This window comes from Lycium ferocissimum, chromosome 12 (assembly GCF_029784015.1).
Source record: "Lycium ferocissimum isolate CSIRO_LF1 chromosome 12, AGI_CSIRO_Lferr_CH_V1, whole genome shotgun sequence".
NCBI classification, from domain to species: domain Eukaryota; kingdom Viridiplantae; phylum Streptophyta; class Magnoliopsida; order Solanales; family Solanaceae; genus Lycium; species Lycium ferocissimum.
The window spans coordinates 33834589-33851836 of NC_081353.1; the positions used below are offsets into that span (position 1 = coordinate 33834589).

Below are 17248 nucleotides of genomic sequence, written 5' to 3' on the forward strand. Positions count from 1 at the left end.
AGTAAAATATAAAAAAAATATTAAATATAAAGAAGGGGAAGTTGGGGGTCTTTTTGTCGGATTAGGTTATGACCCGTTGTTTGACTCATTTTGACCCAATCCATGTTGACCCAAGTAAACTTAGCGCCGATTAGTTCTTGATCCGTTTATTGATTTAACCCGTTTTGATCCGCTCATGAGTTCTTGATCCGTTTATTGACTTAACCCGTTTTGATCCGCCCATGTTTAACCCAATCACCTAAGAAGACTGATAAATAGGGACAAAGTCTGCTTCCGACGGGAGAAGTGATTTTTTAGTCCTTTACAAAAATTTAGTTATATGATCCTTTTACAAAAGATCTTTATTTTTTACGCATAAGATATCTGGAAAAGAAACATATAAGAGATCTGAAAAGATTATATTTCTCTATTCAAATTGTAAGAGAGCAAGAGATCTCATTTCCTCTCTTACAACAAGCGCGTTGAGAATCTTATTAAATATCGACATTGCTTATTAAAATTTGTGCGTACATCACTACGTAGATGGTAGTAGACCATGTGGTGAACTTTCCGGCGATGTATGAACTGGTGTATAGTCAATCACTATAGAATCATCAACTTGAGAGTTTGTATTTTTCTCCATTTCAAAAGGCTTTGTTTCACTTGCATAAGCTTGTTTTGTTCCAATTAATTCTCTTCTTCCAATTCCTGCTGCTAAGTAAAACAAATGAATAGGAAAAAAAAAAAAAAAAAAGAAATTATCACTATCACTATTTTATATTTTTAAGATGAAATAGTTATGACCAATGAAAGAGGGGGAAATTACCTTCTGTCACTATTAAAATGGAGTATAGCAAAAAGATAGTCCTCAAAAGATGAAAATTCTTTGTTGCAACACCCTTCATCATGATGACTATCGACTAGTGTTTGATTAAAAGAAATTCTTACAAAAGCTATGGCATTATTTGCACTTTGTTCAGCCTTTTAAATACTAAAAGATCATGCACCTTCACATTTATAATGTGCAAATTCTTTAATCAACTTTGCATTGGTCAAAGGCTGATAAGATTACAATAATTTGACTTTACAATAATTTGACTTCGTACTATATGAAAATCTTACCAAACCGTATTAAATTATTTAATAGCAAGTTTGACCTTCACATTTGATTATGAGCAAATTCATTAATCAGCTTACCACTGGTCAAATTAAAGGCTGACAAGATTACAATAATTTGACTTCTTACTATATGAAAATCTTAGTAAACTGTATTAAACCATTCAATAGCAAGTTTGGTGTTTTCCCACTAAGCATATTGAAGTTGGAATTACATAGTGTGATATATATGAGTGTACTTTTGTAATTAGCAATATTCTGTTAGAATATTGATTGTATGTAGAGGTGTGGCCCGTTGGGCAAAAATTAATCATGTCAAAATGGGCCGAGTTGATAAATAAGAGATTCATTGATCCGTCCAAAAGTTACTTCGGCTGAAACAGTTTGGGCTGAAATGGGCTAAAAACTGTTAGAAAAATAGCTAAGCATATCGAAGAAGATAATGACTTTGAGGCCTGGAGAATCAACTTTCCTTAAAGAGATATTGCCCGTATACAAATTGGGGAAAATATAAACAATTTCCTTCAAGATACAACAAAGTCCGTGTTACACATGTAGATTTTTCTATATGCTACTTTAAGAGTGTCCTTATACATGCAGATTTTGAGAGATGACTTTTCAGAAGAGTCATACCCTTTCATGAATAGATGTGTCTGTTCATTTAAGACCTCAAAATATTATAAAATATCTAACAAAAGTCAGGTCATAATCCAACCCGCCCAATTCTTACTAAGTTTTAAATTCTTTGTTTGTTTTTCATAATTTATTTGAGTACCTAACAAAACTTTTTTTCTTATATTACGACTATGTATTACATATAAAATAAAATATTGACTTTTTAAAAAATATTAAAACAAAGTTTATCATGAGTCAATTTGATTGTATATCAACCCAATTTTCAAATGAGCTGAACTAAGCGGATCAAAATGAGTTGAATTAATAAAATAAGTGAGTCATTAACTGCAACCTAAACAGGTTGGTCGGGATCATGATTTTATGGTGGGTTTAGTCTAATGCTGGATTACCAAAAAAACAGAGAGCATATTTCTTTTAGAATTAATATAACCACACACCCATGCAGAGTACGTACGTACTTCTTTGACTTTTATCAGTAATATACTAGCAAACTATGCCCGTGCGATGATCAGTGTCCAATATAATTAATTTGGTTACTCACTTTAGTTAGTCCTTATGGTTTTTGTATTTTGCAAAGGATACTGCGATTCTCTTTAGTGAGTCTCCATATTTTGTTTCTTTTCCTCTTATTTTCCCCCTTAATTTCTCAATTGTTGTTAAAATTTGTCTTATTTTGGTTATGTCTGCCTCTGTTTATATTTAGTAAGTTGACGATTCAAATATCCTACATGTCAAGTTTATAATCACAAGATTCAAAGGATATTTTATTATATTATACACATTTTTAATTTAGAATCACAAAATTCAAAAGTCTATCTTTATTTCTTAAACTCTGTGTCTAGTCAAACTTAGACACTTAAATTGAGACAGATGGACTATATGCCAAATGAAGGAAATGAAAGGACAATTGAGATACCGCGGACAAATGGGGACTTAAAAAGTAAACACACAAAATGTAGAATTAATGTTAAACTTCTGAAATGTACACATATTAGTCCCTGCTTAGAGTACAATTTCAAGTGCTTTCTATAATAGAGTAATAAAATGAAGTGTAGAATTAAAGAAATATGATTACGTAAAAGTGGAATACACGTGTGCAGAGAATAGGTGGCAAACCAAGTACCCCTTCCGTCCCAAAAAAATTGTCTTAGTTTGACTTAGCATAGAGTTTAAGAAATAAATAAAGACTTTTGAAATGTGTGTTCCAAAACAAGCCTTAGATATTTGTGTGGCTGTAAATCATCTCATAAAGTTAAATTGTTTATAAATATAGAAAGGTGTCAATCTTTTTTGGACAGACTAAAAAGGAAAGGAAGACAATCTTTTGGGACGGAGGGAGTAGTAGTACTTGTTAAATGAAGTGGACCCACAATTGAAAAAAAAAGAAAAGAAACTAAGTACAATTGAAATAAGTCCAAATTTAGTAAACAACTCAGACAATTTTTTGTACAATTTGTTGTTGTTGTATTCGTCCCTCTTGGACACTTATATATATTAGAACGAAAAATATTCAGCAAGAACGTGAAAAGTCAAAAGTGAACAAGTAAAAGTGCACAGAGGAAATAAATATGTGTCAGAGAATTAAAATTGAAGTTCATACGTGTATACATGAGAAGATAATAAATATTCGGTACTATGACATTTGTCCACGTGGGATAAAAAAGTAGTACGGTTAAAGTGTATAATTTATATAGCTTTTGGTACAAGCATTCATTGCGTGTACAATTTATAAAACTTTTGATACAAGCATTCACAGCTGTGTTAGTCCCTCTTGGACACTTATATATAATACTAGCAATACATCGCACGGGCCGAACATGTCTATTCACTTTAATTAGCTAGTCTTTAAAGTTTGTATTTTGAAAATAACTTTTAAAAACATTCTAATTGTTATTATATATAGCAACATATAAAAAATGTATTTTATGTATCATCACTTTAGTGATAATTAAAAAATGGAGTTTAAAAATTTAAAACATATGATGGAATTAAATCTTTGAGATGGAAAGAATCGGACTTTTTTCTCATTGTCATGACAATGAAAGTTGTTCATCGATGTGAAAAAGAAAATTAATAAGAATATGAGGGAAAATTAATATTTTGATTCTAAATTTTTTTTCTTTTAAATTCGTTAATATCTTATATGTATACCGACATGTTGATATCCATGTCAATTAATGTATATATTGAATTTTTTAAAAGCAAAACTAATAATTTTTTAAATTAAATTACTTAAAATTATATTAACAATTATAGATAAAAAGAATTGTTACAAATAAATCAAAATTAGAAAGATATATGTTATATCGTAAATCACCAAAATTTTAATTCCGAAATGAAAATATAAAGTAATACATTTTATAAATGTAAAGAAACAATAATCAGAAAATGCAAAGGAGAGTAAAATAAGTAAAGTATTGACAAAGAAGGAAAACGGGGATAAAAATCACTCACTCCCTTCACTTTTACTCGTCTACGTTAACATATCAAGAGAGAGTTCTTATTTTACCCTTCACATTAATTATTCATTTTCAAATCATTTTCTGAGGCTATTGAGACTATACACCAATAAATACAAGTATTATGATAAAATATATATTTTATTTATTAATTCTTAAAGAACGTGAAAAGTCAAAAGTGGACAAGTAAAAGTACACGGAGGGAATAAATATGTGTTGGAGAATTAAAATTGAAGTGCATACGTGTATACATGAGAAGAGAATAAATATTCAGCATTATGACATATATTCACGTGGGATAAAAAAGTAATTTAGTAATGCGGCCAATTAATATGGGACGGAGGGAGTACTTCATTTATTAATTCTTAAAGAAATTGAAAAGTCAAAGTCAACAAGTATAAGTGCACGGAGGAAATAAATGTGTTGAAGAATTAAAATTGAAGTGCATATGTGTATACATGAGAAGAGATAAATATTCAGTACTATGACATATGTCCAGTTTTCAATAATGTAGCCAAGTAATATGAGACGGAGAGGGTAAGATGGGAAACATTTATCTTGATTTTATAAATGAATAAGTAATTTGGACATATATTTTTAGTAATATTGAGTACTTCATTTATTAATTCTTAAAGAATGTGAAAAGACAAAAGTGAACAAATAAAAGTGCACGGAGAAAATAAATATGTGTCGGAGAATTAAAATTGAAGAGCATATGTGTATATATGACAAGAGAATAAATATTCAGTACTATGACATATGTCCGCGTGGGATAAAAAAGTAGTTTAGTAATGTGGCCAAGTAATATGGGACGGAGAGAGTACTTCATTTATTAATTCTTAAAAAACTTGAAAAGTCAAAGTCAAAAAGTAAAAGTGCATGGAGGAAATAAATGTGTCGGAGAATTAAAATTGAAGTGCATACGTTATACATGATAAGAGAATAAATATTCAGTACTATGACATATGTCCACGTGGGATAAAAAAGTTATTTAGTAATGTGGCCAAGTAATATGGGACGGAGGAAGTACTTCATTTTTCTATTAGTTGGTTAAACTGTACAATTTATATAGCTTGTGGTACAAATTTGTATTGCTATGTTAGTCCTCTCTTCACACACACACACACACACACACACACACACACACATATAATAGAAATAAATAAATAGAATAGAAATTTGTGTAGGAGAATTAAAATTGAACCGCATACGTCTATACATGAGAAGAGAATAAATATTCAGTAAGAACGGAAAAAGTCAAAAGTGAACAAGTAAAGTGCATGGAGGAAACGAATGAGTCGGAGAATTAAGATTGAAGTGCATACGTCTAATTATGAGAAGGAAATAAATATTAAGTACTATGACATATGTCCACGTGAGATAAAAAAAATAATTGAGTAAAGTGTACAAGTTATATAGCTTATGGTACAAGCATTAATTGCGTGTACAAGTTGTAAAGTTTTTGGTACAAATTGGTGAAGCTGTGCTAGTCCTCCTTTGGCACTTATATATAATAGAAAAATATAGAATAGAAAAATAGACATATAATTTTAGTAATGTGGCCAAGTAATATGAACGAAGGGGGTATTTTATTTTTATTAATTCTTAAAGAACGTGAAAATTCAAGTATAGTAATGTGGCCAAGTAATGTAGGACGAAGAGAGTGCTTCATTTATTAATTCTTAAAGAATGTGAAAAGTCAAGTAATGTGGCCAAGAAATATGGGACGGAAGAAGTACTTCCTTTATTAATTCTTAAATAACATGAAAAGTCAAAAGTGAACAAGTAAAAGTGCACGGAGAAAATAACTATGTGTCGAATAATTAAAATTGAAGGGCATACATGTATATATGGGAAGAAAATAAATATTCAGCAAAAACGTGAAAAGTTAAAAGTGAACAAGTAAAAGTGCATGGAGGAAATAAATATGTATCGGAGAATTAAAATAGAAGTGCACACGTGTATACATGAGAAGAGAATAAATATTCAGTACTATGGCATACATCCACGTGGAATTCATTAATTCTTAAAGAATGTGAAAAGTTAAAAGTGAACAGATTAAAGTGCACGGAGAAAATAAATTTGTGTAGGAGAATTAAAATTGAACTGCATATGTCTATACTTGAGAAGAGAATAAATATTCAGCTAGAACACGAAAAGTCAAAAGTGAATAAGTAAAAGTGCATGGAGGAAATAAATGCATCGGAGAATTAAATTTGAAATGCAGACATCTATACATGAGAAGGGAATAAATATTAAGTATTATGACATATATTTACGTTGGATATAAAAAATAGTTGGATAAAGTGCACAAGTTATATAGCTTATGGTACAAGCATTCATTGCGTGTATAATTTGTGAAGCTAATGGTATAAGCTGGAGGGGCAGTGTTCGTCCCTCCTCCACGCTTATATATAATAGAAAAATACTAGACCTTTTTTTTTTGTGCGGATTGCCCTTCATTTGGGGGTCGTCTTTCATTTTTGCCCTTGAAAATGGTGGTATTTAATTTTTGCCCTTCGACTAATTCCTCGAGGTTCTGGGTTCGAACTCCTATTCAGTAAAAAAAAAAAAAAAAAAAAAAAAAAAGAAGGAATTTTCGCGGGGCAGATGTTGTCAAAACTCTGCTTTTCGCGAGGCAGATGTTGTCAAAACTCTGCCTTAAGGTAGAATTTTACCTTCAGGCCAAAATTTTGCGTTTTCTGCCTTGCAAATCTAAACTCTACCTTGCGAATTTTTTTAAAATTTTTTGACTGAGCGGGGTTCGAACCCGAAACCAGAAAATTTTCAGCGAAGGGCAAAAATTTAAGACTACCAATTTAAGGGCCAAAAATTAAACACCACCCCCAACGGAGGACAATCCTGCAAATTGCCCATACTAGATACGCACGGGCCCAACATTTAGTTTTTAATTTTGTTTAGGTATTCACAAGCTAATGACATTAGAAGTTTAATATTTTTTCTTGTATAAATTTTAACATTAAATAGGACAAAACGTTCGTCTCCTTTTATACTTACTCATGACATATTGCTATTTTTAATATTGTATTACACATTTGGAAATGATTTTTTGCCTCTTTTATTCACAAGCAAAGTTTTTTTTTTTTTTTTTTTTTTTAAATCTTCTTGCAAAATTGCAGCTAGATAATAGGTTTGGTTAGAATTGCAATAAACACATATTTTTACCTACTCTTTCTTTAATTGTCTATTACAAAGTTAAATTTACGTGAAATACCTTTTAAATTAATATATATTTAATAACCGAGAATTGTTCATGTTTTTGATGAGTAGGCTCTTTAATGTATAATAATTTATTAAGAGTATTTGATTCAAGAACAAATTATAATATAAAAGATTTGTTTATTCATGTAAGAATTAAGATAGATGGTACATTACGGTGGTCATAATGCATTTGGTTTAGAAACTTAATAATAGTGTTCATTAGGGGTATCAAATGGGAAGGTTGAATTGAATTTGAACGGCGAAAATGGGCTGAACTAGTCTAGAAAGAATTGGGCTAAATAATTAGGCATATCTCAAACCACCCAACTCTTATTAATTAAGTTTTTATTTATTTGTTTGTCTTCTTATAATTTGTTTAATCATCTAATAAAAATTCTTATTTACTTATGATGGTTATATATAACAAATCAAACAAAAAAGTTTTTTTTTAAAAATATTTTGACAAAATTTCTCAAGGGTCAATTTAGGCGACAAAATAATCTAATTTTTAGACGTGTTGAATCGGACATGTCAAAATGGGTTGAGCTAAAAAATGAAGTAGCAAGGTCATTAACCCACCCAAAATTGAACGGATTAAGCGGATCATATTTTCATGGACTAATTTTATCACTCCAAAGGAATGACTTCATGAAAAATTTCCTTTGCTAAATAAATATATCTATTCATTTTTTTAATGCATTTCTATCTTATTCCATCGTTTTTGCAAACTATTTAATTATTACAAGTGTAAAAAAATTAGAAGAACAGTTCTAAGCATTTTTTTTCATTCTTCACACCAAAGACTTATAATGTTCATAATTAATTCATCTTTTAGAATAGTATTAAAGTATTTTTCTTATCTACCACACATTTTTTTTATATTACAGAGTAAAACACTTGATATAGAAATTACATTTATTTTGTTTACTTAAAAGACAAAATGGAATTTATTAGATTTACTATTTTTTATTAACAAATTGTGCACTGAAAAAGAAAAAGTAGAAAAAACTAATTAAGGAACTCCATGGATTCACACGGTGATATGAAGTACAGCTGTGGGTCTCCCTATTGCTGTTGCTTTTACCTTAGGCTGGTGTATTATGAGCAAAATGACGGTGCTTCTAAAATTTCCTATTGAGATACAATTATAAATTTGCCCCTAAATGAAGTTAGATTTGCAAAACTGCCAGTGATCGTCTACCACTTCACCTTTCTATATAGTAAAAATCCTCAAAATGGAAAATACAATTAGTAAGAAAGTCAAGCCTTGCCTTACTAATCTTAAAACATTATAGTAGTACCTCAAAGTTAATCTAAGACATTATTTAGACAGTAAACAAGTCGTAAATAAATTATATATCATGACGACGTTTAACTGGAGGTGGTCCACCATGGTGAATAGCTGGCGATGGATGACTTGGTGGATAGTCAATCACTATTGAATCATCAACTTGAAAGTTTGTATCTTTCTCCATATCAAAAATCTTTGTTCCACTTGCATAAGCTTGTTTTAATTCCATCTCTCTTCTTCCAATTCCTGCTGCTAAGTATAACAAAGAAAAGAGAAAAATAATTGAAAGGAAATAGAGATAATGGTAAAAAAACACACCTGAACTACTTCTTCCGTTTTTAAGTGTCTTAGTTTGACTGGACACGAAGTTTAAGGAATAAAAAGAGATTTTTAAATCTTGCGGTCCTAAATTAAAGATGTGTGTAATGTACTAAAATGTCCATCTTATTTTTGTGATTTAAAACTTGTCATGAGGATGTTTGAATTGGAAACTTATTAAATATAGAAAGAAACACTCGTTTTGGGAACAAACCAAAAAGGAAAGTAAGACACTTAAATTGAGACCGAGGAAATATCATTTTTTCGCGAGTTTCACACATTAACTATCAGTTGTTCTCTTTTCCTACCTGAACTATAACCATCTATGTATTAAAAAATATCTAGTTGACAGTTCTAGTAGGAAAAGGGAACAACTAATAGTTAGCGTAGTCAGTTTCGAGATGTGTTTTAATACATAAATAGTGATAGTTCAGATTGAAAAAGAGAACAACTGATAGTGAAGTGTGAAACTCGCGAAAAAGTGATAATTCAGATGTGTTTTTTATCATTAAAATTCAAGAAAAAAAGTACCACTATCACTATTATATATACTCTTAAGATAGAAATAATTATGACCATTGGAAGATGGGGGGAATTACCTTCTGTCATTATTAAAATGGAGCATAGCAAAAAGAGAGTTCTCAAAAGAACAAAATCCTTTCTTGCAACGTCCTTCATCATGATGACTATTGAGTATTGAATAGAGTTTTGAAAAAAAAAACAATTCTGAAAAAAGATATGGTTTATTTGCACTTTGTTCAGCCTTTTAAATACTAAAAAGATCATGCACCTTCACATTTCTTATGAGCAAATTCATTAATCAGCTTAGCATTGGCCAAAGGCTGATAAGATTATGATGTGATTCTTCGAGTTAACAAAGAACCAATTGACCAGGATCTTGTTCTTGAAGCGGTTTGATGGGCAGATTCAAGAAACGGACGTATCTCAAGTTATAGGCGTCAGATTAAAGTGATTCAAAAACTATGTGAAAGATGACGATTTGAACTATAAAAATAACTATTGAATCGTTTAAATCAAGTAAGTATTAAGGCCGGAACGATGGAAAGAAAATTAAGGTTCTGGGTATGAACTAGAACGAATTTTAATCAAGAAACGCGTTCTTGAATGATCAAGAACAAATAAAGTTCCTAAGTCACCACTTGAAATCAATTAACGTGATAAAGAAACACCACACGCAACTGAAAACAAGGTAAAGACTATCACCATCTTATTTGGAACAAAAAAACAAGGATAAAGAACAAGAAATAGAGAGAATAACTCTATTGCAAAATTTAGGTTTATGCTAAAAACGTGAATAGTGTTTAACAAAGAATAAGAACCCTTTATATAGGCCTAGGGTCTCTTCTTTGATGACTACAAATCCCTATTCTACTCTAGAAAGGAAATAGCTAAAAACAAGAAAAGTAAAATCCCTATTCTACAAGGAAAGGGGAAAGTAAAACCTACTAGAAAAAGGAAAACAACTATTCCTAATTTAAGAAGGAAATAGTTTTAACTTGGCTTCTTGGGCTTGAAATCATCCTTGGGCTTCTTGAATTTGAAGACAAGTCCACATACCAATTCTTGGGTTCACAAGCATTTTTTTGCGCAGATTGCCCTTCTTTTGGGGTGGTCTTTAAATTTTGCCCCTCATATTTGTGGCCTTTAAATTATGCCCCTCATATTGCTGGTCTTTAATTTTTGCCCTTCGCATTGCAACTCTGAGCGTTCACGCAGAAATCATGAGGTTCTGAGTTCGAACCCCGCTCAAGCATAAATTAAAAAAAAAAATTGCAAGGCAAGGTTTGGGTCGCGTGTATGCCGGACTCGGCATACTCTTGTTAAGGAATTACCAAATTTTTGCTGGACCCGGCATACTTATGCCTTATGGGCAGACTTGGCATAAGTATGCCGGGTCCGGCATAACTTTGATAATTCGTTCACAAGTTTATGCCTGTGGGGACATACTTTTAATGGGCAAACTTTTATGCCGGACCCGGCATAAACTTGTGAAGGAATTACCAAAGTTATGCCGGATCCGGCATACTTATGCCAAGTCTGCCCATAAGGCATAAGTATGCCGGTCCCATGACTTTGGTAATTCCTTCACAAGTGTATGCGCGGGGGCATAGCGAAATTTAAACTCTGCCTTGCCATTTTTTTTAAAAAATTTTGACTGTGTGGGGGTTCGAACTTAGAACCTATGGGTTAAAAGGGCAAAATTTAAAGATTTCAAATTTGAGGGGCAAAATTTAAAGACCACCCCAAAAGAAGGGCAATTCTGGGAATTGCCCGTTCACAAGAGCTTGTTCTTGACGCCCTAAATAACAAAAGCCCAATAGAGCTTCTTGATTTTCATGAGATTACAATAATTTGATTTCTTACAATATGGAAATCTTAGCAAACTGTATTAAGTTATTCAATAACAAGTTTGACCATCACATAAAATTTAGAGCAAATTCATTAATCAGCTTATCATTGGTCAAAGGCTGTTAAGATTATAATAATTTGACTTCTTACCATATGACAATCTTAGTGAACTGTATTAAATTATTCAATAGCAAGTTTGGTGTTTCCACTAAGCGTATTGAAGTTGGAATTATATAGTGTGATGTATGTAAGGGTACTTTTGTAATTAGCTATATTTTGTTAGAATATTGATCGTATGTAGGGGTGTCAAATGGGCCGGTTGAGCTGAAATTGAGCATGTCAAAAGCGGGTCATTAACCCATCCAAAAATTACTTGGATTGAAAGGGTTGGGTTGAAATAAAACCGGATCATAACCCAACCCGTCCATTTCTTTGTTTGTTTTTCATAATTTATTTGAGTTCCTAACAAAACTTTTTTCCTTATATTACGAGTATATATGGCATATCAAATAAAACAATGTCTTTTTATAAAATATTTAAACAAAGTCTCATTTAGTCAATTTAGATTGCATATCAGCCCAATTTTCAAATAAGCTGAACTAAGCGGGTCAAAATGAACCGAGTTAATAAAATAAGCGAGTCATTAACCGCAACCTTAACGGGTTGGGCAGATCATGATTTTATGGGCGGGTTTAGTTTAATACTGGATTATCAGAAAAAACAGAGCATATTTCTTTTTAGAATTCATATAACCACGCACCAATGCACAGTACGTACTTGCTTGACTTTTATTAGCAATGTCCTCAAAATGACAAATACAATTAGTAAGAAAGCCCAACCTTTACCTTACTAATCTTAAAACATTGTGGTATTACCTCAGAGTTAATCTAAGACATCACTTAGACGATAAACAAGTCGTAAATAAATTATACATGATAACGACGGTTAAATGGTGGTGATCCACCATGGTGAATATCTGGCGATTGATGACTTGGTGGATAGTCAATCACTATTGAATCATCTACTTGAAACTTTGTATCACTTTCCGTATCAAAATTCTTTGTTCCACTTGCATAAGCTTGTTTTAATTCCATCTCTCTTCGGTTAAATGGTGGTGATCCACCATGGTGAATATCTGGCGATTGATGACTTGGTGAATAGTCAATCACTATTGAATCATCAACTTGAAACTTTGTATCATTTTCCATATCAAAATTCTTTGTTCCACTTGCATAAGCTTGTTTTAATTCCATCTCTCTTCTTCCAATTCCTGCTGATAAGGATAACAAATGAATAGGGGGAAAAAGGAAAAAAAGAAAGAAAAAAAATACAGAGAATGGTCAAAAACACACTTGAACTATCACTTTTTCGCGAGTTTCACACCCAACTATCAATTGTCCTCTTTTCCTACCTGAACTATCACCATATATGTATTAAAACACACCTAGTTGACAGATCAGGTAGGAAAACAGAACATTGATAGTTGGCCTAGTCAGCTTCGAGGTGTGTTTTAATATATAAATGACGATAGTTCAGCTAGAAAAAGAAAACAGGTGATAGTTGTGTGTGAAAATCACGAAAAAGTGACAATTCAAGTGTGTGTTTGATCATTAACTCAAGAAAGTAAGTATCACTATCACGATTATATACTTTTAAGATGAAATAATTATGACAAATTAAAGAGGGTGGAATTACCTTCCGTCACCATTAAAATGGAGCATAGCAAAAAGATAGTTCTCAAATGAACAAAATTCTTTCTTGCAACATCCTTCATCATGGTGGCTATTGACTAGTGTCTAGAAAAATAATTCTGAAAAAAGATATGGTATTATTTGCACTTTGTCCGCCCTTTAAATACTAAAAGATCAAGCACTTGTTCACATTTGATTATGAGCAAGTTCAAAAATCGGTTGACCATTGGTCAAACGCTGGTAAGATTTCAATCATTTTGACTTCTTAGAATATGGAAATCTTGGTAAACTATTAAATTCAGTAGCAAGTTTTGTCTTTCTAACTGGACTAGGTAGGTCCACGTACTCATTTTAGTTTCAAATTAAAGGAAAAGTCACATAAATACAATTTTTTAAAATGATAATTAAAAAGATTACAAGTACTTTAAAAGATTATACAAATACAACTTATTCAAAATTTGAACTTTTTAATTACATAAATACAACTTTTTACATTCCTAAAATATCAATATATAGGTATATTTATATTAATGTATTTCATAAAATTAAATATGTAGTATATCAATGCACTTATATGCTTAACTTTAACTTATATAGTATATCAATGCACTTTGCTTAACTTATATTAATATAGTATATCGATGCACATATATGCATATATATAGTATATAGTATATTATTTTTAATATAGTATTTAGTATATTATGTTTAGTATATATGGTAGATGTATAGATAATATTATTGCCTTCATCATATTATTAATTCTATTATTAATGATTGATAGGAAAGGAGAATTTGTAGGGACAAATTAAGAAAAAAATATAACCTGTATAAATTTGTTACCATATTTATACTAAATTGAATACTTAATATTATTTCCTTCATCATATTATTAATGATAGGTAGGAAAGGAGATTGTAGGGACAAATTAAGGAAAAACTATAACTTGTATAAATATGGTACTAAATTGAATACTTAATATTATTGCCTTCATCATATTATTAATGATAGATAGGAAAGGAGAATTTGTAGGACAAATTAAGGAAAAAAATAACCTGCATAAATTTGTTACCATATTTACCACATCTATTGATTCTTTGCTTTTATCATTTATAGGGTATAGTTTGTAGATTCTCTAAATTAAAAAATAGTTGTAGGTTCTGTAAATAATTGTATATTTATTATTATTTGTTTAAGTTCCCCTATATTCTAACTAGACACCACTGGCCCATGCTAGCACGGGCGCAACAACTTTTTGCTTATTAATATGCTCTTTGTTACAACTTCCGTTTAATTCATTTGTATTATTATTTTATCAATCCGTTTTAAAATATTTTTAAAAAATTATACACTTTTATATTTTGTAACAATCAACTTTAATAGTGTTACGCTTGCTTAGTCATTTTAAAAAGAATAAACCAATCAGTTGAATAAAAAATTACATATTTTTTGACGCTCCTAATATAATTTGTTGCCTTACCTTAATTTTGATGGCCGGATTCATGTTTTTGACATATTCTACCTTAGTTACTGAACAGAGTCTTTGTTACGTCCGATAAATCAGTAAATTTTGGTTAAGGCATATTCATCGTATCAAATCGTCAGATTAATTTGACAAGGTTTTCCTCTTATTTTTTGTTTCAATTTTTTCCACTTTTTTTTTTCCCGAAAGAATTAAAATCCCTTTTCCTGCACAAACCAAGTGAGTAATCTGATAAGTAGAGGGTATCATCAAATTACATAAAACTAATAATTTAACAATCATGATATTGTATGCAAAAACATAAATTCTCTCTAAATAATTAAATATCTTAGAATTATTCAAATTGCTATTTTCCTTAATACTTCCTCTGATTATCAAATGTGCATTTTTTAAAAGTGAAAATTGGTTAAGTTAAGAAAAATAATCTATTTTTGTTGCTCAACATTCAAAAACCAAAACGTAAAAAGGATTTTAAAAATAAAATAAAAAAAGAGAGTCAGGAACATAATAGAGAAACTTTAGATTTAGAGATAAAGAGTAGAGATTTGGGACTTTTATATCTTTATGTGGCATCTAAAATGTGTCTTTTTAATTCTCGCATGAGACCAGTTGTTCGTTATAACATACTACAACACATTTTGGACTTTTTTTTGTATTGGATCTTTATATAAAAATAATTAATGCATGATATGTCTTTGCACAACATTCTTTCACTAAAATTATGTTTAAGTTATTGTAGATTTTCTACTTATTAAATTACTTAATCATGATAAATTAATATAATTTAATATAACTATTTGGCATAGCTAAGTTTTTACAGTCCTATTGTTCTTTGATGCAATAGTTTATTTGTTTTATTAGCACGTTGTATGTTTATAATTTTTGTATTTACACATTTATCCTCCATTAATTAATTCTTTTAACTCTAAATAAAATAAATCACTAAAGAAGTACAAGTGTCACTAAAATTTTTAATCAATATTCCAGAAACGGTTTTATTGAGCCCATGAAAGAATAAAATAAAATGTAGCCAGAAGAGAATTTAAATCAATGTATAACCACCTGTTTTAGATTTTAGAAATATAGAAACATAGCATATTGACATGGATTTTGGTGTGTTGCCAAACAATTTTGTCTTCGTAAAGCCACGTGGCTAGCTATGTCGATATATAGGTTCAGAGGCTGTCAAAAGTTTTGCAATGATAAAGGGAAAATGGGCCCAGCAAGTTCAGAAAAAGCATACATTAGCTTATAGGAAAATATCTAAAATGTCATTTTTAGCTATGAAATTACAATGTTATCCTTGGTCGTCCACCTCTTCACTCTTCTATATATACTAGACTAGATGGTTTGTGCCCGTGCAAGGCACGGGCGTTAGTTACTACTGAGATGCAAATAAAGGAGAGATCATTAAACTAAATATTAACATAACATGGTTCATAGTATATTACATTCATTTGTAGAACAAAGTTACACGAGTAGTTTGCAGGAAAGACAAAAGTACAAAGATTGTAGGTACTCCAACATTTGTATGAGATTGGGCTGAAATCTGAATCCTGGCAGTTGAACATAAGTATGCTCCTGAAAGATAAAAACTCTTTCATGACCTGGGAACTTTCATGACCTGCGAAGAAATTGAAGGAATAAACTTACATAATCCAAAAGAGATAGCAAAGTAATACTGGTACAAAGGATAGAACAAATGTTGATAGAGAAGAAAGTTTCAGCAAAGTTCAAACCATAGTAGATAGAGAAATAGCAAAATCCCACAAGAGTTACTATAGAAAAGGTAATTCCCAAAAGCTTAATACAATGAGGACTGATGAGAACCGTTGAGCATGTTTTGAAAAATCAAAGAAAACGCAGAGAACATGTCCAGGAAACCAAGGGTCACAAGAGAAATCAAATCCCATAAGGAAAAGCAAAAATAGATAATACAAGAACCACCTGAGAGAGAAAAATGAGCAGAAAGAAATGAATCCTTGAAAGAGACCTTTCACATAAAGAACAGTAAGGACTATGAACTCATATTTCTACCAATTCCTTTACAGTCTAGAACTTGATAATATGATCCAAGAATACAGAAATTCCGTACCTACTACAAAATACTGTGTGCATACTGGGCATTCATGTGGCTTGCCCTTCTCTAGCCAGAACCAAACAACGTGATGCTCATCTTCTGTTAAATTAGAAAACAACTATGCTTATCTTAGTTAGAAAAAGGTTTATGATGAACTGATAATAATAAAAGAAATACTACAACTTTAACCTCAAGTCACATGGAATACACAAAGCATCTAAACAATGAGTTCCCAACAAATACTTGAACAAATTGAACCATGTATGTGAGGTTTTGCCCAACAGTGTAAGTTATACTATTCATTATATGTCCCTACCATTGATCCGGTGATTTACAGGAAGTTCCCTAATGTATGTAACTCTTTAAATGTATCCCGAAATAGTAAACAAAAGCATGTGCGAATGAAAATAGCAGCGGGAATAGGCTTTTGGGTTCAGAGGAAGAACACGGCTGAACTGAATGGGTAGCAGTAGAATTTTCAGGGAGATGAGATATTCTTGCAGTATATTCTTCTCGACCTTGTCCTAGAGGTCTTTTTTTTTTTCCGTGTCATTCTTTTATTGTTACTCGTCTATCTTTCTTTATTGTTAGACATCTATTCTT

General features: G+C 30.9%; 1 protein-coding gene and 2 long non-coding RNA genes across 4 annotated transcripts; all 3 read right to left on the bottom strand.

Annotated features, from left to right (window-relative positions):
* Positions 1-405: 405 nt before the first annotated feature.
* On the bottom strand, positions 406-931 carry LOC132041069 (uncharacterized). The gene is made up of 2 exons (XR_009410869.1): positions 806-931; positions 406-693 (listed from the first exon to the last, which is right to left on the bottom strand). It is a non-coding gene; the product is annotated as an uncharacterized LOC132041069 (long non-coding RNA).
* Positions 932-12125: 11194 nt separating this feature from the next.
* LOC132040944 (uncharacterized) lies at positions 12126-13218 on the bottom strand. 2 transcript variants are annotated; one of them, XM_059431637.1, is made up of 2 exons: positions 13087-13218; positions 12126-12664 (listed from the first exon to the last, which is right to left on the bottom strand). In XM_059431637.1, exons 1-2 carry the CDS (start codon positions 13166-13168, stop codon positions 12318-12320), a joined length of 429 nt encoding a protein of 142 aa, XP_059287620.1. In that variant the 5' UTR covers positions 13169-13218; the 3' UTR covers positions 12126-12317. The 2 variants fall into 2 exon arrangements, with proteins under 2 accessions (XP_059287620.1, XP_059287621.1); XM_059431638.1 differs by having other exon boundaries at positions 12126-12661; positions 13087-13212.
* A 2737-nt stretch (positions 13219-15955) lies between these two features.
* Positions 15956-16765, bottom strand: LOC132040795 (uncharacterized). Its single transcript, XR_009410783.1, has 2 exons — positions 16665-16765; positions 15956-16189 (listed from the first exon to the last, which is right to left on the bottom strand). It is a non-coding gene; the product is annotated as an uncharacterized LOC132040795 (long non-coding RNA).
* Positions 16766-17248: the final 483 nt, after the last annotated feature.